This window comes from Quercus robur, chromosome 1 (assembly GCF_932294415.1).
Source record: "Quercus robur chromosome 1, dhQueRobu3.1, whole genome shotgun sequence".
In the NCBI taxonomy this organism is placed as follows: Eukaryota; Viridiplantae; Streptophyta; class Magnoliopsida; order Fagales; family Fagaceae; genus Quercus; species Quercus robur.
The window spans coordinates 27,298,344-27,321,959 of NC_065534.1; the positions used below are offsets into that span (position 1 = coordinate 27,298,344).

Sequence of the window (23,616 nt, forward strand, 5' to 3'; positions counted from 1 at the left end):
CAAGAATCCGAGAAGGAAAGAGGAGATGAAGATGGAGATGGCGATGGGAGGATTATCTTATTGCGGTCATCTTTATGCAATTATTTCATGGAAAGATAGTTTAATAGTGATATATTATAGCTTATCAAGGTCTGCACGTCAATAGTTAGCGTGCTTCATGTGTTTTTTTTTTTTTTTTGGGTCGGTCATACAAAAATGTGTTTCCAATTTTTAATTATAAAAATACCACTAAATTATAATTTACATTCTTAAATTTAGTGTAATTTTGATTTTACTTTGTAAAGTTTACATGTCATTTGGATTTAAGCATTTTATCTGTCCCGGGCATTTAAATTGATATTGGTACTTCTTTAAAATATACTGGATTAAATATCTGTTATTTAAGCTACGCTAATTTTCAGTTTTAGCAAAATAAGTTCTATCCAAACAGACTTTTAGGATAATATTTGGGTTTATAAAATATGTGAATTTTAAATTTTATCTACACTAGTATAGGAGAAGGGGGATGAGACAAGGGAATACACTAACACGCCAACACCAAAACTACCTACAGTAGTTGGTGTCGCGAAACAAGTGATAAATCCCTTCCCAATATCACACCTTACCGATGTGGGATGACTCAACAATATTGAGCACCTTCCATTTTTTTTTTTTTTTAAACAATACTATCTAAGACACATACACATATAGAGAAAGGGGGATGAGTACACTAGTATCAATTGGTATCAAAATATATTATTTCTTAGGCCAAACCAAAAAGCCCTCCAATATAAAATTGACTCTCTTAGTTACATTGGCATCTAACACATCAATAAAAGATGTAGATAAATAAATCCTCCAACTAATTATTTTAATCAAACACAACCTCTAATTATTGGATAAAATTTAATTTAGTTTTTTTAATTATTAATTGCATTAATTTTCATTCATCAACCATTAATAGCATGTCATTTCTTTAAAAAAAAAAAATCCTCTTTTTCTCTCTCATATTAGTCATTTAACTAAAGTTAAATCAACGGTATCAATCAAGCTTTAACCTTTAAAGCTCGAAGAGAGTTAGATTTGAGAGTTGATTATACGGCAAATCTCAATCATTTTGAGTTTTTAATCTTTTAGTGGTTAAAAAGACCAAAGAAAGTTAGGTGAACCACTTGGCTCAACTCTAGCCTTGTCCTCACAAAAATGTAGTTCCCAACTTCTCCCCAACACAACCTCAATAATACTACCAACCCACACACCTATCATTCCCGCTCATAAAATTATATTACAAAGACATCTCTCCTTCAAACTCTCACAAGTCCTTCTCTGACTTAATCATCAAAATATTGAAAGACAAAAGGGTCTGCTCAAAACTTGCTTATTCCACTAGTTAGAATCGAAGCTGAAAAAAAGCCTGATCAGAATGAGCAGAGCACGGGAGGACATGAATTGCATTTACAGAGATCCCAACCAACCCGTAGAGGCTCGTGTCAGAGACCTTCTTTCTCGAATGACTTTGAAAGAGAAGGCTGGCCAGATGACCCAGATTGAGCGCCGTGTTGCCACCCCAGATGCCATCAAAGACCTCTCTATTGGTACTCTCTCTAGCTCTCTCAATTATTTATTTATTTATTGATAATTCAATAGTTATGAAGGTGAGGGGGTATTTGAATTTTGATAGGTTTCAAAACACTAAGAAGTGACAACCAGTTAAACTATAAGGCTTATTATTGTGAAATTTATTTCAAGTTTGAGTCTTTGTAAAGTGAAACTGCTTTTTCCTTTTGTGTAGTGAACTAGTCAATTGGACCCACATGACATTTTTGTATCTATTTTAAGTGTGTGGAAGAAAAACATTAGAAAAAACAAATGTATGTTTCGTTAATGCATTTTTTCATACAATTGATGAACTATATTTTTGTGTCTTTGTAAAGTGGAACTGCTTTTACCTTGTGTAGTGTTATTTGGACCCACTTGACATTTTTGTATTTATTTTAAGTGTATGGAAGAAAAACATTGAAAAAAACAAGTGTATGTTTCGTTCATGCATTTTTTCATACAATTGGTGAACTATATTTTTGTAGGGAGTATACTGAGTTCTGGTGGCAGTGGACCTTTTGATGATAATGCATTGACAGCATTGTCATCGGATTGGGCTGATATGGTTGATGGGTTTCAAAAGTCAGCACTAGAGTCACGGCTGGGGATACCGCTTATATATGGGATTGATGCGGTTCATGGTAACAATAGTATTTATGGTGCTACTATATTTCCACACAATGTGGGCCTTGGATCTACCAGGTTAGTGTTGAATTCATTTCTATCCCTGCCAATCTTACATTATTTCTCACTTTTCAGCAAAACTAAGACACACACAAGGAAACTAAAGGGTCTTGTGACTTAGTGGCATTGTGTGGTTCTCTCCATGTGGAGAACTTGAAAAAATAGCTAGCTTTGTATACTTCAAATTCATACATTGCATTATATTTCATATAATATTGGCCTTAATTAATACTAGCAGCAATAGTATTCCCTAATTCCCTGCATGATTATTGGGAAAATGTTGAAATTTCAGAACCTCTTATAGTTTTGAATTTGTAATAGGGATTCAGATTTGGTTCGAAAGATTGGGGAAGCAACAGCACTTGAAGTTAGGGCTAGCGGCATTCACTATACTTTTGCTCCTTGTGTAGCTGTAAGTATATGTGTAAATTTTTTTATTGCTTGGCCATAATTTCTTAAATGTCAATTGCAATGACTGAGTCAACTAACAAAGTATGTTTCAGAGTGTAATACCAATTATGAGTAAAGCTTCCTCTAGCAACCCAACTTGCTGTAAATGATGAAAAAACTAAATCAAGATCCACATAACAAAATGAGCAAATAGATCTATAACACTCTCTAGAATCACTAGTGTATATTAAAAGAGCAACAATATGAGTGGGTACATGTGACTCACCTTATGATGTTGATTATGAACCCTCCATGAGAACAAGAAGGTTGCTTGATATATTAGCATGGAATGTGTGTTTGTGTGGTGAGAAACATGGGCTACACCTCTCTTCCCTTACACTCTCTTGTTCATTTAATTAGCACACTAGCACTACATATATTATATATGAGAGTATCAAAATATATTGATATTTAATTGGCCATAACAGTACTTTGACAAGTAGAGGATAAGGATCCTTCCATTGTGTAAGAAGTCAAAGCAAGCTTGTCCCATTAAGGGCTGCCTAAAACCAAACAAAACACATTACAAATCCATAGTCTTGTCTACTATATATTACTGCGAACAAATGCTCAACAAAATGCACTCCAACTAATGCAGATTTTGTTAGATACTCAAAAAATGACTATGCTAGTCCTCAAATTTTTAAAGAAAAAAAAATGCTTACAAACACAGTTTCTTGCAATTCAACAAAGGGTTTCTAATTGGAAGAACATTGCATCTTTTTATTGATGTGGCAGCTGTTTATGCTTGGCAATACTTGTGGATGATATTAACTGAGTTTTGTCTCTCAATGTTGATGCCATTTTGATAATTTAGTTAAAATCTCTGGTGTAAAGAAATAACAAACTTGTTTAAATTTTGAAAAAGCTTGTGTCATAAGGTAGAAGCTCAATAAATACAAACAAGGATGACAAGCAAGACCTCTTAATAAGGTTTAGTAGGTGATCCATATTCTAATTTTATAATTTCTCAGAAAAGATTATTGTGTTTATCACATATCTATTGGTAATAGGAGCAATGATTTGCCACCTTGGGGAGACCTAGGTGAATGACCCATGGAATATGGCTAGAGAAATTAGCTTTTTTTTGATAAGTAACATAAGAATATTATTAATAATAGAAAAAGTGCCAAGCCGAGTACATTGGGGATGTACTATGGGGGCACAAATCGTGAAACAAAAGTATAACGGTCAAGAAAAATAGGAAAAGAAGAACAAGAAAAATGAGAAAAAACTGCACACCATTCAAAGAGTGTGCAATAAAAAAGACTTAATTTCTAGCAAAGAACGTTCATAACCCTCATAGCTTCTAGCATTCCTTTCACACCAAATGCACCAAATCAAGCAATGAGGCACTAATCTCCAAACATCAATGTGATGAGGTCACGCAAACTTTCCTTGCCAAGCCTCAAACAACTCAAGAACATTATGAGGCATAACCCATTGAATACCAAACAAGTAGAAAACCAAAGACCATAACTCCCAAGATACAGGGCAATGAAGCAGAAGATGATCTACCGACTCCCCACATCTCTTACACATATAGTACCAGTCAAGCACTATCACACGTCTTTTACGAAGGTTGTCTGTTGTTAAGATCTTACCTAAGGAAGTAGACCAAGAAAAGAAAGCCACCCTTGGAGGAACCTTCGATTGTCATATCATTCTCCATGGGAATGAAACAAGAGTAGGAGGGTAGAAGGAGCTATAATATCCTCTAACCTCAAAACCTCTGTTCCTTGCAGGCTTCCAACAAACCTTATCTGGACCAAACCCTCACACTGTCGAAGAATAGACCAACCCCATAAACCGATCAAAGGCTTCTTCTTCCCAATCTTGTGGTGGACGACGAAATTGCACATTCCAGTGAAATCTCCAAGCGGACCAACCCATAACTTCAGCCACCGAGAAATCCTTTGACCTACTAAGACAATAGAGCTCTGGAAAGGCCTCTTGGAAAGTACAATCCCCGCACCACACATGCTTCCAAAATTTCACTCTAGTACCATTCCCCACATCATATACAAGGAGTTTAGAGAAGTTCAACTAGCCACTTCTAATATATCTCCACAGGCTGACCCCATAAAGACTTGTCACCTTTTTCGTAGACCAACCACCCCAAATATTCCTATATTTTGCCTCTATAAAGCATCAATCTCCATGCCATACCTCCGCAACCATTTTCCTAGCAAGGCAGAATTAAAGCTTCCCAAACGTCTTATACCCAACCCCCCAACTTGCAACGGCTTACAAACCTTGGCCCATTTAACTAAATGTATTTTAGGTTCACCACCAACCCCATTCCACAGGAAATCTCTCTGTAATTTCTCCATACGCTTAACCACCTTACCCGGTAAAGGAAGAAGGGAAAGGAAGTATGTAGGTAAAGATGAGAGTGAGCTTTTACTGAATGTCACTTTACCCCCTCTAGATAAATACAGTCTTTTCCAACCTGCTAATCTCCTCTCCATTCTCTCTAGGATAGGATTCCGAATAGTTAAATCCTTAAACTTAGCACCTAATGGAAGGCTCAAATATTTCAAGGGCAGAGAAGACTGCCCACACCCCAACAGACCCACCAAAGCCTCCAAATTGTGCACCCCACCAACAGGTACCAACTCAGATTTCCCTAAATTAATACGAAACCCTGACACCCCCTCAAATCTAGCAAGAATCGCCCTTAAATTAGCAATTTGAGAAGGATCAGCATCACAAAAAATCAGAGTGTCATCTGCAAATAAAAGGTGAGACACCATCACTGATGGACCAGTCGTAATACTCACAGAAAAGCCTAAGAATTGCCCAACGAAGGCAGCCATATCCAACATATGACTTAATGCCTCCATCACAATATCAAACAATAGAGGAGATAATGGGTCTTCTTGCCTAAGCCCCTTGGAACTTCCAAAGAAATCAGATGGACTACCATTGATCAGAATAGAAAACTTTACAGTTGAAATGCAATACCTTATCCATTTTCTCCATTTCTTTGAGAAACCACAACGCTGAAGCATATACAATAAAAAATCCCAACTCACATGATCATACGCCTTTTCCACATCCAATTTACACAACACACCTGGAACTCCTGACTTCAATCTACTATCAATATATTCAGAAGCAATCAAGATGGAGTCCAAAATTTGTCTGCCCTTCACAAAGGCATTTTGTGAATCCAAAATAAGCCTATGTGCCACCCTACGAAGCCGATTAGCCAACACCTTAGAGATAATCTTATAAATCCCTCCAACTAAGCTAAATAGGCCGAAAGTCCTTTACCTCCACAACATCCACTTTCTTGTGAATAAGGGCAAGGAACGAAGCATTAAGACTCTTCTCAAACACTGCCTGAGTATGAAAATTGTGGAATACAGCCATAATTTCTGTTTTCAAAACACACCAACAAGACTGGAAGAATGCCATAGAAAAGCCATCTGGGCCTAGTGCCTTATCACCATTAAACTCATTGATTACCCCAAACATCTCTTCCTCCTCAAAAGGCTTATCGAGCCAACTTGCATCCTCCACTGAGATACTAGAGAAGTCCATATCATCTAAGACAAGTCTATGAGCCACATCCTCAAAATAAAGTTGCCTATAAAATTGAGAGATACAATCTGCTATAGCTACCGGATTTGAAAACAACTCGCCATCCACCATAAGCCTATCAATAGAATTAACCCTCCAGTGAGAGTTAGCTATACGGTGGAAAAATTTAGTATTCCTGTCTCCTTCCCTAACACAGAGAACTCTAGATTTCTGCTTCCAACAAATTTCTTCCAACAGTAGCTTTTTCTAACTCATCACGAATTCTTCCCACTTCTACCGTTTCCTTCGCTGATAAACCCCGACTATCCTCCATATTCTCAAGAACACTCAGGTCTTTCCACAATTTTTTAATCCGATCTTCAACAACACGACCAAACACCTCCACATTCCATCTTTTCAAATCATTTTTTAAGAGCTTTAATTTATTGGCTAAAACAAAACTCCGTGCACCTTGAAACTGATAGGATTCCCACCAAGACCGAACCCTATCCACAAAACCCTCATCCTTAAGCCACATATTCTCAAATCTAAATGGCCTACTCCCTCTTTGAAAAGATCCACCCTCAAGGACAATTGGAAAATGATCCGAGCACAACCTAGACATCCGTCTTTGAGAAACTATTGGAAACTTATCCTCCCAATCTGCAGAAAATAAGAATCTATCTAGCCTAGCCTTCGAAGCAACTTCTCTAGAATTTGACCAAGTGAAAGTCCCCCCTTGCAAAGGCAGATCAATGAGGCCCTATTCCGAAATAAAATTGGAGAACTCCCGCATAGCAGCAGTGAAAGCATTAGACCCCAATCGTTTGGAAGGGAATTTAACCACATTAAAGTCACCACCCACACATCAAGGAACACGCTAGAGAAATTAACTGTGTGAACTACCTACCCAATAAAGTTTTATGCCTTGAATGCCTAATGTGGGCTACGTGAATCCTCCTTTCCCATTTGCTATATTTAGGGTTCTATTTTGTTAAATTTGTAGCCAGGATGTCCTTTTTTATACCCCAATGAACTTTAGATCTTCCCATCATTCTTGTGGTAATTCAAAACCATATGATACCTTATTGTTGCATTATTTATCTTCGTTGTAAAAGGCCTGAAATTTCAAATAGTGTATAAAACACTCTTGAACGTTTAGACCCCCAATTACAAAATAACTAATTCAAGTTTTATGACAAACAACTAGTGTGCAGAAAATGAACACAAGCTATAAATAGAATTGGTAAACAATCTAAGCCAATTAAAATCACATCCATATCAGAAAATAAAAGGCAAAAATTAAGGGAAGAAAGATGCAGACACAAGGACAACACAAGATTTGTTATCGAAGAGGATATCGAAACCCTCGGCGTAAAATCTCTTTACCGCCCTCCAAGCGGTAAGTAATCCACTAGAAAATGTAGTTGGGATACATGAACAGCAGTAAACCCTCCAAGCCTAATCTACCCAGTGTACCTAAACCCTCCAAACTTCTTGCTCGAACGAGATTGCTCTAACGAGATTGCACTAACGAGATTGCACCAAATCAACATCCGATGGTTCTCCACATTCCTCTTCTCCTCTATCTTGGGCTTCTTAGTAGTAGGCCCAACTTCAACTGACTCTTTGTCCTTTATAAACTTCACTTCTTTGGTGATAATGCTCTTGAAGTCCACAATGATGACACACATAGTTCAATCTAGGACCTCTTTGTTCTTTGTTGTCGAGGACGAGACTTGGCTCGAGATTCAGACCTGCCCACAGATTGATTACGGGGGTTGTTCAACATCCGATGGTTCTCCACATTCCTCTTCTCCTCTATCTTGGGCTTCTCAGTAGTAGGCCCAACTTCAACTGACTCTTTGTCCTTTATAAACTTCACTTCTTTGATGATATTGCCAAATGAACTACTCCCTCCGGTATATCTCAACCCGAATTTGTCTGAAAAATGCTTTTGAGATGAAATAACATCATCGAGTTTCTTGGTGGTGACCCTTTCTATCTTAGCATTTACTTGCACAACCTCTTGCTCAAAAAATCTCACTTTTGTGTAAACTTCTGACAGCTCACCATTCAGTGTTTCTATCTCACATTTGGCCTCTTTATAGCGAATTAGGAGACTTTTATAGTTCTCCTCTGCCTTCTTCATCTTTCTCACAACTGCCTTGACCACCCTTATGTACTCACCCGACTTCTCCAGGAGTGAGTTATAATTCTCTTGAAGATTGGCTGTAATTTCATATTCTTCAGCATCTGATTCTTCAACAACTAAAGCAGAATAATTCCCTTCTTCGTCACAGCTTTCCTCAGAATCTGAGTTGGATGAATCTGAGTCACTCAGTGTCGTGGCATATGTCTTGCCTTTCGATTTCAAATAATTCGGACATTCTTTTTTAAAGTGTCCATGCTCATTGCATTCAATACAAGTGACACCTTGTGTAGATTGTGATTCTTTTCCATCTTTCTTTTTTAATTCCCTTTTCTCCCTTCTTGAGCTTTGGAATTTCCCTTTATCACCAAATTTGCCATTATTCTTGAATTTCAAGAATTTTCAGAAATTTTTCATAAGGTATGCAACATCTTTGTCAACCACATCCTCATTTGATGAGTCATGGACTTCCAACTTTTCATTAATGATCTTAAGAGCAAGAGATTTGCTCTGCCGTTGATTGGGCAGCAACATTTCATAAGTCTGAAGAGAACCAACCAGCTCTTGGACTTTGATGTCATCAAGGTCCTTACTCTCTTCAATCGCTGTCACTTTGGCACGAAAACTTTCTGGCAATGACCGAAGGATCTTCCTTACTATTTTAGAATCTTCCGTTTTCTCCCTTAAATTGAACTTGCTGACAACCACCTCATTCAGTTTGCTATAGAAAGAATCAAAAGACTCATCCTCACTCATTTTGAGCTCCTCAAAGCGAGTGGTCAACATCTGCAGCTTGGTGTCTTTCACTTTCTTCGTACCTTCGTAGGTGGTCTCCAATATCTCCCATGCTTATTTGGCAACGATAATGTGAGAAATTTTGTGAAACTCATTTGGAGACACACCACAGAAAATTGCATTAAGTGCTTTACTGTTAGCATTAGATGCGGCGAGTGCTGCCTTATCCCATGTGGATTTGGCTTCCTCAGGCTTGGTCTAACCTATATTAACAGCATCCCAAACTGATTCATCAATAGAACATAAAAATGCTCTCATGCGAACCTTCCAAAAAGCATAATTACTACCATCAAAATATGGAGGAGCATTTAGGAATTGAGACCGGTCCATCTCAACATGGGGTCCAGGATCACACAATGGTAATGAAATCAATAAAAGTGTACCCACTTTGATACCAATTGAAATTTCAGATAGTGTATAAAACACCCTTAAACGTTTAGACCCCCAGTTACAAAATAACCAATTTAAGTTTTATGACAAACAACTAGTGTGCGGAAAATGAACACAAGCTATAAACAGAATTGATAAACAATCTAAGCCAATTAAAATTACATCCACATCAGAAAATAAAAGGCAAAGATTAAGGGAAGTAAGATGCAGACACAAGGACAACACAACAATGTGTTATTGAAGAGGAAACCGAAGCCCTCGGTGTAAAACCTCTCCGCCGCCCTCCAAGCGGTAAGTAATCCACTACAAAATGTAGTTGGATACATGAACAGCAATAGACCCTCCAAGCCTAATCTACCCAAAGTACCTAAGTCCTCCTAGCTTCTTGCTCCAACGAGGTTGCGCCAAACCTATTTCTTTTCTAGCTTCCCGGATTCTGCTACTTAATCATAGCATCAACCAAAGTAAATTAATTCCTTCTTAACTGCTTCCCAGAACACCAAACAGCCCTCTCACAGTAATGGATATGGTGAGAAAAGGTTTTGGTAAAAGGCCTCTCAAGGATTTAACAATGGAGAGGAAGAGAGTAGAGGAATTTGAAGAGTCTCTTATGTGAAAATTGTGGATGAATCAATTTTGTATAACTCTAGGTTTCTCTCTCAAAATTCTCTTTGGAAGCTCTCTTTCTTTCGTGGGTATAAGGGGTATTTATACTAGGATGAGAATGGAATGTGAAGAGTCAGGTTTTTCAAAATAGGGCTAGCTCGCAGCTTGGCCTCGCGGCTTAACTGAGTCGCGAGATCCAGCCGCGAGATAACTGAATGGCCAGTTGTCCTATTTTGTCCTGTAGTGCTCCAGCTTGCATGACGTTTCAACTTCTGACATGCCTGGCATGTGTGCTGCTTCTGGCGGCTTGCAGCCGCGAGTCAGCCGCAAGATCCAGTCGCGAGTCTCTATTTTTCTTGCACAATCTTGAGCATTTCATCACACTATCTCACTCACTACCTTTACAAAAATCCCACCTAAATACAGGGTTACTAATTGCTGAAATACGAATAATTTTGGCACGGAATAAAGCCAACAAGATAGTTGATTAAATTCAACCTTACAAGGCCAAACCATCAAACCATACTAATTTTATAGGATTGCACTGCTCCACAAGATTTCACTTTCCCACCATATGAATTACAAAATTATATAATTAAATTTTTTTTTTGTGGGGTGTGAGTTTTTAGACACATAGTTATTTATTTTTGTATGTATGTATACATGTATATTATAAAATCTAATCCAACATTTTACTGAGTCAAGGTAACTTTCTAATAAGATAAAATTGTAAATCTTGAAAGATTTAATATTCAAATATAACAAAAACAACCAAGCCTTAATCCCAAAACTTTTAGCATTGACCATGGTAACTCAACAGATTAGTCATGGTCAGTCAGCCACATGTGTTGTACACTTATCTAAAGTATATCCTCTATTACCTCCTTAATTGTCATGGCCCTTTTAACTACTTCTACTAATATTTTTTTAGGTCTTCCTCTACATTTTTTTATTTTCATTCCCTCAACTTAAATCAACTCACTCTTTCTCATTGGTACATTAGTTGCTTTCCTCTCCACATGACTAACCATCTCAAGTGACTTTCCATCATCTTTTCATTAATAGTGGCCTCCCCTATCTTTAAGTGAATGTCTCCATTTCAAATCCTTTCGTTCCTTGTATTTCTACTTATCCGTTTTAACAATCTCACTTCCACTACACTCATTTTATGAACGCATTGTTTTTTTAACAACTCAATATTTAGTGCCAAAGATTTAATATTCAAATGAGATGTAAGATTTGTACTGCGAAATCTTTCAATAAGATATCACACCTGAGATTTAACCTATAATTAATATAAATATATATATATATATATCACACCTGGGATTTCAAACTGTGAGCTTTAGTTCAACTAGGACATAGATCTTTTCTTTCATCTTCTTCTTCATGTTGTATACTGTAAACATTTGGTTTGTGAAAAACATATTGTTGAGAAAACTCACTTACTTGGGTTCTGACAGGTATGCAGAGATCCCAGATGGGGAAGATGCTATGAGAGTTACAGTGAAGACACTGAAATTGTTAGAAAGATGACTTCCATTGTCACAGGATTGCAGGGCCAGCCACCTCATGAACACCCAAAAGGCTACCCTTTTGTGGCTGGGAGGTAGAGAAGAGTCATTGTTATGATTCCATTCGCAATTTTTAATAAAAATTTTGTATCTTTAATCAAATTTACTAATCAGCAAATTCATTTTCCAAATTAGTCATCAATTTAAATATGTAAAATAATGATTAGAAAACATGTGACAACTGAAGAACAATTTGCTTTTCTTTCTTTTATGTTCAAACCAAGGAGTTTTGGCTCTTAAATTAAACTTGTTTGCAATTCATCTGGACTCTAGGAAGAATATTCCTGCTTCATTTTTCTCCACAGTTGTATTGTATTTGCTATATATAAAATTATGTGGTCCTGTTTTCATATCTTTTGATTGTTAAGTAGTTATACAGCTGATGTAACAGACTCCATTCTTCTACTCATAATGTGGAATTACCTTGATGGTAAATTCCTCTGTTAACAGCCATCCTTTGGATTTTTTCTCATAATTTGACTTTTGATTCCAGGAACAATGTTATTGCTTGTGCAAAGCATTTTGTTGGAGATGGGGGCACGGATCGGGGAATAAATGAGGGGGATACCATATCATCATATGAGGACTTAGAAAGGATCCATATGGCACCTTATCTTGACTGTATTTCTCAGGGAGTTTCCACTGTTATGGCATCCTACTCTAGCTGGAATGGCCGTAAACTCCATGCTGACCGTTTTCTCTTGACAGAAGTTTTAAAAGACAAGCTAGGTTTTAAGGTAAAAATCCTCATAGTACTCATTTTGTGAGACAAATCAATTTGTTTTTCTTGTCATTATACAGTTTTATAATCAAGCATTTGGGTATTCTACTGGAAAAAGAATTGATTTATTTTTTGCTAGCTTTTAAGTCTTGAATTTTCTTCTTGTTGATCAATTACATAAAAAGAGAAACCTCTAATTTTGTTTTCACATTTTTTTTTCCAAATTCAAAGTATTTGGGTCTTTGAGGACTGGGTTGCAGAAAAGGTGGGGGAGGGGTGAGGCTATTAGAGAAATTTCCCTCACAGGAATCAAATTCCTTTATTTTTGTTGGGTTATGAGATTACAGTTTATATACAGCTTAATATATCTTGAGGCAGTATTCTGCTACAGGGTTTTGTAATTTCTGACTGGGAAGGACTTGACCGTCTTAGCGAACCTCGTGGCTCAAACTATCGCTTCTGCATTTCCACTGCCATTAATGCAGGAATAGACATGGTAGAGATTGAACTTCAATTACCGTGCCTAAGCTAAGGTTGCTTCCTTGACTTAAGTTGTCCTCTGCCTAACTGAGAAAATATGCAGGTGATGGTGCCTCTTAAATTTGATTTTGTGGAGGATTTGATATTTCTGGTTGAATCAGGCAAGATACCAATGGCCAGGATTGATGACGCTGTTGAACGGATACTTAGAGTGAAGTTTGTGGCTGGTCTTTTTGAATTTCCTTTCACGGATAGATCTTTACTAGATACCGTTGGTTGCAAGGTAACTTTTGCAGAATTTAGCACATGGTCTATTGATGCTTTTGCATGGTTTAAATGTTTTATCTTTAGAAAATGCAGAAGCATTCCCAAATTTCATCAAGCCGAATTAGTCATCTCTCCCATGAATTTGGCCTCCTTTTCTGTCCTTCTGTCTATGATAAACATACACTAAAGGAAGAAAAACAATCTGAATCAGGAAGTAGTCTATTTCTTCTTCTTCTTCTTCTTCTTCTTCTTTTTTTCCCCCAAAGATAGAACAAACTGATTTTTTAGGTCCTTTTTCTCATATCCTAAATTGTCTACACTGACCCTGGTGAGAATGGTGGGATGGCCTGAGCCAAAGGCTAAAAGTCTATCCTTGTAAATAAATCTTCATAGTTCTTGCCAAATTTGCAAAATCTAACTTCCTATTTTGTTGCCAAATATTGCATTCATGCATGAATTTTACCTGGAACCTCATAATTACACAAGAATTGTAACGAAAAAAAGTGAAGTACTATTATGTGAGAAGCATGGATCACTGGCAACTAACTATGGACAGAAAAGGGAGAAAATAAGGCAAGAGGAAGAAGCATTATTTATTATATTATTTTGGTAAGTTAAGGCTTCATTCAATTAAAAGATAAAGAAGTTCCAATAGTGGTTAACCTGTTAGCATACACACCAGCAGTGTCTAAACTAAAAAGGAAAGCTACATCAGGGGAGGAAGAAGCATTTCTAAAGGCCAAGAATCACTAAAATTAATGCATCTTGAGCCCTCAAAAGTATTTTAACACTGAGGATGAATGGATCCTGATAATAAATTAGAAATACTTGCATTATTACTATTTTTGTTGCTATGATTTACAATATATCGTATCATATTACATGTTGGAAATAATTGAATGGTTTTAGTTAGCATCCAACAACAATATGCAAGTAACCCAACTAATTTTATTATTTCAAAGCTCACATAAAGTTTTAGCTTTGAAATGTTCTGCAGTTGCACAGAGATCTAGCCCGTGAAGCAGTCCGCAAGTCCTTGGTTCTGTTAAAAAATGGAAAGGATTCTAAGAAACCTTTTCTTCCTTTAGACAGAAATGCTAAAAGAATTTTTGTTACTGGAACACATGCTGATAATCTTGGGTATCAGTGTGGGGGCTGGACAGCTACTTGGTTTGGAGGCAGCGGCAGGATTACAATCGGTACAAATTACATTATACTAAATTTTAAGCTATATATTGACTCTCACAATCAAAGTGACAAGATATTAGCTTTTTGAGGCACTAGTTTTTATTAAAACTCATTTTGCTATATGCTAAGACTTTCAGTGTTATTCATTGTGCTATGTTTATTTACCTTTGTAAGGCTGGTTTTATTTCTCTGGGTTCTGTTTATCACTGAAGCCATTTGGCATCTGGCATAATCCCAGCTCTTCCTAATGTAGAGTGCTCTTTGTAACCAGGGAAACAAAACAATAAAAAAAAATCTTATTGTAACAAGGAAAAAGGATACAATAAAAATGTCATAAATTTTGTCACAACTGGTCTGCATCAAAGTGTGTGGCAATCTATATGATTCAAGTTAATTTGAACAACTTGCATTAAATGCATGGAAGATTTTTGAAATATTCAAAACTTTGTTCCAAGAAGACATCTATGGGCACAAATTTTATAAATTTAGATCTTTCTTTTTATGAGTACATAACTCTTGGATGCACATTGGGACTGAACCTATAATGTTAATGGATTTTAGGCACAACCATCTTGGATGCAATCAAAGCAGCAGTGGGCAATGAAACAGAAGTAGTTTACGAGGAATTTCCATCAGCAGAAACCTTAGCACGTCAGGATTTCTCTTTTGCAATTGTAGCTGTTGGTGAAGAACCTTATGCAGAGACCCCTGGTGATAATACAGAACTTGTAATCCCCTTTAATGGAGCTGACCTAATAAGTTCGGTTGCTAACAGTATCCCCACATTGGTGATTCTGGTATCTGGAAGACCCTTAGTTTTAGAGCCATGGCTTTTGGAAAAGATGGATGCTCTGATTGCTGCTTGGTTGCCTGGAAGTGAAGGAGGGGGAATTACTGATGTGATCTTTGGGGATTATGACTTCAAGGGCCGACTACCAGTTACATGGTTTAAGCAGGTCGAACAATTGCCTTTGCATATTGGAATCAATTCATATGACCCTTTATTCCCCCTAGGCTTTGGGTTGACAAGCACCAAGGAGAACTCTTCAGACTGATTAGTTGTGCAACCAAGGCTGGTTAGAAAAATTGTGTTTCTCAACACCAGTTATGCAGAAACAGCTTATCCATGAATAGGTTTTCCCTTGGTATCAAAGTTGTCTGTATTTAGGGTATGAATTCACCCAATTCCTTTCTTATTATTCTACCACAGCCCCATTTCTACTAAGGCTCATTGTTATTTTTTTGTGCACAGTGCATGGGGTCCATCTCTGCTTTTTTGTGGAAAATAAATTAAAGTTTGTTGAATAAGGGTAAGCAATTCGCGTTAGCTTATTATTTGATCTCGTGTATTACAATCTCACATTCTCCACAAAACTTCAAAATTTTAACATCATGTTATAGTGTGATGCTCAGATGTATTTTGCTTGTAGGAGTATATAAAATCCTTGAGTGGCTTTTTTTTACTAATGCTATAGAGAAATGATATATGCTGCTTCCCATAATCCCATCCCTATGTTCCTTTTAGGATATGTAATGTAAGCCCCCACTAGATTATTCATACATCTTTGTGGGAATAATCCCTTGTGGGCCATTGGAGCAATTTAGAGAATCACACTCACACTATAGTAGATGACAAAACTAACCACTGAACGGTCTGAACTTTTCCTCAGTTTCTTTATCTTATCTAAGAATTGGAGCTTCACCCAGATACATCAGTTCCATGTTTGATTCACTGAAAGCCGTTTAAGAATCAGAATCTTGTTCAACAAATAGAGAAAACCAGATGACCGAAAGTGTGAAGCTGTGATACTATGTATGTGGTTACAACTTGTTAGGGTGTTGATCAAAGTAAGAATAAAGTGGACTATATGCTTTCCTTTGCAACTTGCTGAAATGCTTCTCCTTTTTTATAAAAAAGGTAGGTAGTTTGTCATCTACTACAGAAAAAAACTAATTGGAAACGGCCATATTGCTCTTGTTGCCCTCAATTCCTTGCTTAATGGATGGGACTGAATATACCATATGCACGTCATATGGGTGGTTAGTAGGCTTTTTATGATAGTTAGTGCTACATAGTGCTACAGACAAAAAATAAATAAAATACTATTAACAAAGTGAGGGAGGAAAAAAAATATAAAAACAACAGCAACGACAATAGGAGAGAAAGGGAATGAGATACAGTACCTAGAATATCAAATATTGTATTAAGCATTTGCCATTTTGTTATCAATACCAACTCATCCTAGTCAGTACCCATTTGGGAATTACTTATTTTCAGTAGTTTATTTGCATAATATGAAAAAAAAAAAAAAAAAAAAAAAAAAAAAAAAAAAAAAAAAAAACAAACAAACAAACAAACAAAACAAAACGTGAGAACCACAAATAGTACATAAAATAAGCAAAAAACTAAATTATAATCACTTCCCAAACTCACATTAGTGAATCCATCAAATTCATTGAGCAATCAATTAATCTTGTTAGAATAATGATTATATGATTAAATTCATAATTTTCTAATAACTTAAACTTTCAAAATAATTGGTACTTTATTATTGTATATATTATTGTATGAGGTCATGCATGATGGTGAGTGTTAGAATAATTGTTAAATAATTAGATTCACCACTTAACTTAAACTTTTGGAAGAATTGGTAATTTATCAAATTTTAATAAATAATAAAATTCAAGAATTTGAAGAAGAGGGAGAATTAGAATTACCAAGAGAAAGAAATTATGGAATATTTTCTACATTTCTCATTGCAATATCATCACATGCATTGAATATATGCATCTTTCTTTTTACAATTTGTGGACCTTATAACTATGTGGGATCCACACACTATAAAAGGAATGATGCATATATATGATTCATGAGATATCTTCTCATCCCTCTCTATAAAGTTCTTGTGCATGTGTACACAAAAGAAGCAAAACTATTTTCGTCTTTAAAAAAAATTAAAATCATATAATTAGTGACTATTTTTAATGGGTACTATTAACAAATGCCCTAAAGGCACATGTCAAAGATAAATAAATGCTCAATTATGAATTGCAATATACATTTCTCATTGCAATATTCATTGCATGCATTGAATATACGCATCTTTCCTCTTACAGTTTGTGTACCTTATAACTGTGTGGGATCTACACACTATGAAAGGAATGATGCATATATATATATATATATATATGATTCATGAGATATCTTCTCATCCCTCTCTATAAAGTTCATATGCATGTGTACGCAAAAGAAGTAATACTATTTTTGTCTTTAAAAAAATTAGTGACTTTTTTAATAGGTACTATTAACAAATGCCTTAAAGGCACATGTTAAAGATAAATAAATGCTCAATTATAAATTGCAATACACATTTCTCATTGCAATATTCAACGCATTCATTGAATATATACATCTTTCCTCTTACAGTTTGTGAACTTTATAACTGTGTGGGATCTACACATCCCACACAATGAAAGGAATGATGCATATATGTGATTTATGAAATATCTTCTCATCCCTCTCTATAAAGTTCATGTGCGTGTGTACGCAAAAGAAGCAATACTATTTTTGTCTTAAAAAAAATTAAAATCACATAATTAGTGAATATTTTTAGTGGGTACTATTAACAAATGGACACGTATTAAAGATAAATAAATGCTCAATTATGAATTGTAATACACATTTTTTGAAGAATAAAATACACTTGTTAATGAGTCATCGGCTTACATGAACATATTCATTGCAAAAAAAATTATCAAATAAGGCATTAAATTTTTCTCAACTACTTCCCTCTGAACATCTGTTAACAAAAGCCTTCATTTAAATCTGGAACAAGTGGAGTTGTAGTTCATCAATCATTATGCTACCATGTCTGTATTGGGTGAAAAACCAATAGTTCAATGCCGCAATCAATTAGCAGCAAGATTCTTGGAGGGAGAGAGAGAGAGAGAGAGAGAGAGACCAAAGTTGATAGCTGAACTAGAGTCTAGAGTGTATGTGCAACTTCACTGAATTGTGATGTTGGATAATAATTTCTACTTTGTCTTATTAGAAGATCATCATTAGCTCAACATAGCACTTAATTAAGTAGAAGATTCTTGTTCCAAGGAAAAAAGAAAGAGAAAAGAAATACGAGGGTCAATGAAATTTCTCCACCAAAAAGAGAATCTCAAAGCCCCATTTAGAGACATGAAAGTGTAACCTACACTGATTAATAAAAGGTAAAGAACTCTTTCTACCTAATGAAAAGCTAAGCAGTTTGTCTCCATGAACGGGATCACAATTTGTCTCTAAATGTAGAGAACAGTGAAACCATTAATTTTTAGTTTAGTTTAGTTTAGTTGGTTGGTGCCGTACACTTTGAATCACTAAACCCATGCATTATGCTTTCTTGGACTGACTCACAGATGGTCTCGTGCTTGTGCTACAGTCTTTACCACCAATCCATGACCAAATCCAGGAGAGAGAGAGAGAAAAATCATAAGTTACTAAGGGTAATCCAACATGAATCTTACTTTGTACAATATATTATTATAATTTAATCATTAATAAATTACTTTTGTGAGGAATCTTCTTCTCTATAACAAGATCTCTTGAAAAAGATCTCCCATGTAAAAATAGATACTGATTACCGAAGAAAAAAAAAAAAAAAACAAAGGGCTTTAAGCCTATGATGCTTCAAGTTAGTGCATGTAGTGTCAGCATCGACTATGCTCAGGAGTTCTAGGGCCAGTCAAATAGGCCATTTTAGGTCTAGGAAAAATTAGATTAGTGAAATAGTAAGTTAAAAAGAAAGGTAGGCAATCAGATACTAAGCAAAACCAAACTGAGTGCTTAACTGACTCGGCCAATTTTAAATGAGCATCCAATCTATTGGTTTAGTTTTGTGACTTTTGTCCCAATAATACGTGTAAAGTGCACAAATTAATATTAGACTGTTCATAGACAAAACACTATACCATTAGGCAAAGCCATCTAGGATTCCAAAAATGTTTTGATTTGATTCACATAACTCATAAGGAGCTTTTGCCCTTGAATTCAGCCATGCCTGCAAATATTTGAGGTTTGAGTCATTTGACAAATTTCACTTAATTTTCTTAAGCATGATATTAACTGGTCATGTGAAATGCGCATAGAATTTAATAACCCTTCTTTTGCAAGTTGAAATATGTAGACAGGTCTATCCTAAAACATTCTGGAAAAGGATCCTCTCCAAATGAAATAGATACAATGCCTTCAACTTATGATTTAAGAAACTTATCTCACTAATGCCTTCATCTCTCCATGCAAACTTGGACTTTCATAGGTTTGCTTATTAATGCATAATCACTCTGCATTCTAATCTCATCTTAGACAGAACCATTCTTGAGGTATCAAATGATGGACTGTCAACTGTGTGATTGAGCTTTTTGCTTCAAAACTATTTCCTATGTCTTTGCAGGAACTAGCATTATTAGGTCCTCTGAGTACAAAAAAATGTGACCTATCCAAAAACTTCAGAACTCCCATTTATCAGTCCCATGTTTGAGACTCTTTTCCACTCAATTTCACAGTTCAGAATTTGAAGTTTCATGAGGAAAAGACAATCCTTGTCCACTTCAAGTTGATATACTATGGACTAACCCATGTTCTGAATAACATATTCACATAAAACCATGAAAAAAGCACAAACACAGCTATACTAGCAAATAGAATAGAGAGATGGCGGTTCAAGCCATTGAGAATCAAAACAACTGCTATCTCATCCATGGGAGTAGTGCTGCGCAGAATGCATTTGGAAAACCATATTTTGAGGTCCAATATTGTAAGATTCATGAGCAACACCTCTGTGCAGATTTTGACCCTCCAATTTTATCCCATAAGAGTTATACGGAGTGGTCATGAACACATTCCCATATGTTTGGTTGAAAGCCATGGTTGCTCCACCTCCACCAATTGGCTGATTCCATTGAAAAGGTGTTCTGCCCATGGCTGCGGAATTTGACTGCTGCTGGTTGTGATGGTGGTGAAGCACTGTAGAGTGTTCCGGGGACGGGGGTCTTTTATTGTCTGGTGAAGGACTTTTCATGTCAATGAGATTAACAGTAGTAATATCATGGATGCTTGCTCTCCGCTTATCTTTCCCTCCAGAAAGCTGCCTGATGAAGTACTTCTGAGCATGGCTAGCCACCTGAGTTGGTGTCCTAGTCACAACAAAATTGCGCGAGATATTTCTCCAGTCCCCTTTGCCATACTTTGTCAGTCCCATCAGAAACAATCTGCAGGAGACGATTAAAATTTCATGTCAAAAAAACATGGGAAAAACGAAGATCAAAACGAATAACTACCTGGAAAAATTCCTCCCCTAAAACAGTGAAGTAATTTAATGAACTACAAATGAATGAAAAAATCCTAACCACAATCTCAACAGTGTTTTGGCCACTGGGTCACATGTACATGCATAAAATACCATAAACTTCATAAATTATATATCCCCCTAAAGACAATTCCAAGAATTTATGCTTTGTTGTTATGACTTATAAATTATAATATCATATCATATCCTAAAAAGTAGATTTTTATTGATCTCAAACCAAACCAAACCAATCCCAGTTCAGGTTCTGAACTATGTACTAAAGTTTTGTGCCGTATCAGATATCACATTTAAAACTCTAGCATTACGTAAAAAACAAGCAGAAGCAAGAAAATGAAACAAAAATGCAAAACTTATAATAATAAAGACTTACTTATGCTCCTCCTCTGTCCATGGAACCCCTTTCTTTCTCTCCTGCTCAGTTGGGCGGGCCGAGGAAGATCTCTTTCCGGCGATGCTATAGGTTTGTCTAAACCCATCATAAGCAAGGGCATGGCTATTCCAATCCAATGTGAATGGTGAAGTGGAGGTAGAGTAACCAGGAATTGGTATAAGCCCTGCCTCTATATTATTAACATCAACTTCCAAGTCTCTGTATTGCTTCATCACATCCCCAACAGTCTTTCCGGGGATCATGGCCGCCACTTTGAGCCATCGATCCGGGGACTCCTTGTCGTACACGGCCAGCGCGTTTTCGAACAACTTGTTCTCCGCCGGAGTCCATTTCGAGCTCTTGCTCTCGTGGTCCAGAACCCAATTAGGGGGCAGAATTTCAGTTTCCCACTTCATCACGTCCCAATTTACCATGCACCAACTAATTCAGAAACCAATCAACTCTCCCAGACCCCGCAGAAGTTGGAGCTTTGTGTACTGGTTACTGGTTGCGACTTTTATATATGTTTTTTTTTTTTTTTTTTTTTTTTTTTAAATTGCAAATTTGAGGTTTTTGAATATTGGTGAAAACAGAGGAAAAGGCAGAGAGAGACAGAGGAGAATGAAAATGCAGAGTGGTGGACTGGAGGTTGAGGTTTCAGGGAAATAATAATATCAGTGTTAAATCATGAAGCATTTTGAAAGGAATCAGAATACCTTTTCCTTTTTTGTGCATAGCAATTGCATAGGCATACCATGAGCAAGAGGAATCTAAAAAGAAGGCCCACCTTTTCAAAGAACCAAAAACAAAACAAAATGTCACCAAGTTAATTCAAAATTGAAAATTAATTTAGCTGCTCCATTATTATACAGCCCTAGAAGTACCACAAACTGACGAGTACTGACAACTGAGATCTGAACCCAATGGCCTTCCAAGGAAAACAAGCAGTAATAGAACCAAACAGCAAGGACCCAGATACTATTTCAAGAAAAATGGAGCAGAAAATTGACCAGAATTCAAAAGCTGAGAACTTTCGAGTTAGAGTTAACTAACACTTGTATCTTTAAATAGCTGAACACCCTTGAAATCCCAATTCCAATTGGGTAAGAAAAAGGAAGCTGAGGACTCAGAAAAGGAATCAAACAAGCTAGAAATGAATACCCAATTGGCTGTTGAAGTTGAATTCTCAAGGAAATTAGAGTTCAAGAAAATAAGGCTGGTCAAGATCTCTTCTTTCTTTCTTTTCACTGTGGCCTGAGCTACAAAGAAAAGAGAAGAAAGAAAAGAAGTAAATGAAACTAGAGGAAAAAAAAAATTGAGAAACTGAAAAGCAAGTTTAGTAAAGCTTCAAGGAATGAATCTAAAATTTTGCTTAAAATCTTTGGGAGAGAGGCAGAGAGAGAAAAGCCGGGTTTGAAGGTGGTGGGCTATGATTGGTTGGGATAGCGTTTGTGGATAGTGCAACTTAAGGAAAGTTTTCCCTTATTATGATACACCCTCCCTCTGTTGAAGACTGCTCTCTCTCTATTTGTTTCAAAAATTAATTTAAATTAAATAAATACCTAGTGAAGGCCATTTTTATTTTTCTTTCTAAGTTTGATGTGTGAATAAAACAAGGACTGGCAGCCCATGATGAATGATGGAAGCTCACCTGTACTGCACTTTAGTCATTATTGCACTTACCGTGTGATGACATGACTTTAGGAAAATACTCTTTGACCATATTTGATCAGATAATTATTGTGTTTTTTTGTTGTTGCTGTCAGATTCAAGATGTAGCCTAGCCGTTAAAACAACGGTCCAGATCAAAAATTAGTAAAGAGAGATGTGAAGGGCAATCGGTGCTCAAATGGATAAGGAGAATAAAATGAGTCTTGCTCTTCCCTTATGTTGAAAGTCAAAAAAAGTAAATAGAAGTTGGATTAAATTATTAGGAAATTTTCGAGTAAGATGTGTTTTTTTTCTTTCATGTTTATAATGGATCATATCACAAATGTTAGAAAATGAAACTCCATATTACTATACTTAATAATCACTTCTAAAAATTGTTGAATTGTGGAAATTTTACTTTAACAATTGTTGGTAGAAAATTATTAAAAAAAAAAAATATCGGTACAAAACTCTAAAAAGGTATTCTCATTTGGTGCTTTAAAATGTGGTTGTAACTACTTTACATTTATTGTAGGCGAAAATACAATTTTGGTCCCTACATTTTGGTGTAACAGTCAATTTGGTTCCTACATTTTGGTAGCAATCAATTTGGTCCATGTTATTTTTAACTTGCAATCAATTTGGTCCCTGCCGTTAATTCATTAACGGAAAATGCATACATGACAAACGTTTTGCATTGTTGACGCACATGTGGCTAAAATAATAATATAAAATCAAATAATTAAATATTTAAAAAATCCAAGTATGCATTTTAATAAAAAAGAAAATTCCACGTCAAACAAGAAATTCTGCAAAAACTAATTGAA

At 36.1% G+C, this 23,616-nt stretch overlaps 2 protein-coding genes across 4 annotated transcripts; one reads left to right on the plus strand and one right to left on the minus strand.

Moving 5' to 3' along the window:
* Positions 1-1,159: 1,159 nt before the first annotated feature.
* Positions 1,160-15,748, plus strand: LOC126727794 (uncharacterized). Of its 3 annotated transcripts, XR_007656392.1 has the most exons (10): positions 1,164-1,574; positions 2,064-2,280; positions 2,584-2,674; positions 11,647-11,792; positions 12,251-12,494; positions 12,870-12,974; positions 13,062-13,241; positions 14,223-14,424; positions 14,975-15,582; positions 15,666-15,748. XR_007656392.1 is itself a non-coding variant. In XM_050433711.1 (9 exons), exons 1-9 carry the CDS (start codon positions 1,403-1,405, stop codon positions 15,466-15,468), a joined length of 1,851 nt encoding a protein of 616 aa, XP_050289668.1. In that variant the 5' UTR covers positions 1,164-1,402; the 3' UTR covers positions 15,469-15,748. The 3 variants fall into 3 exon arrangements, 2 of the variants coding, with proteins under 2 accessions (XP_050289679.1, XP_050289668.1); XM_050433711.1 differs by having other exon boundaries at positions 14,975-15,748; XM_050433722.1 differs by lacking the exons at positions 14,975-15,582; positions 15,666-15,748 and having other exon boundaries at positions 1,160-1,574; positions 14,205-14,239.
* A 4,144-nt stretch (positions 15,749-19,892) lies between these two features.
* On the minus strand, positions 19,893-22,631 carry LOC126727813 (transcription factor DIVARICATA-like). The gene is made up of 2 exons (XM_050433726.1): positions 21,140-22,631; positions 19,893-20,671 (listed from the first exon to the last, which is right to left on the minus strand). Exons 1-2 carry the CDS (start codon positions 21,571-21,573, stop codon positions 20,155-20,157), a joined length of 951 nt encoding a protein of 316 aa, XP_050289683.1. The 5' UTR covers positions 21,574-22,631; the 3' UTR covers positions 19,893-20,154.
* Positions 22,632-23,616: the final 985 nt, after the last annotated feature.

Excerpts from the sequence above, each read along its gene's own strand:
- LOC126727813 (XM_050433726.1), bottom strand. The coding sequence starts at position 21,573 with ATGGTAAATTGGGACGTGATGAAGTGGGAAACTGAAATTCTGCCCCCT. Across the intron at positions 20,672-21,139 it reads TGGACAGAGGAGGAGCATAA|ATTGTTTCTGATGGGACTGA; the intron begins GTAAGTCTTTAT and ends CGTCTCCTGCAG.
- LOC126727794 (XM_050433711.1), top strand. The coding sequence starts at position 1,403 with ATGAGCAGAGCACGGGAGGACATGAATTGCATTTACAGAGATCCCAAC. Across the intron at positions 11,793-12,250 it reads TACCCTTTTGTGGCTGGGAG|GAACAATGTTATTGCTTGTG; the intron begins GTAGAGAAGAGT and ends TTTTGATTCCAG. Across the intron at positions 14,425-14,974 it reads CAGCGGCAGGATTACAATCG|GCACAACCATCTTGGATGCA; the intron begins GTACAAATTACA and ends AATGGATTTTAG.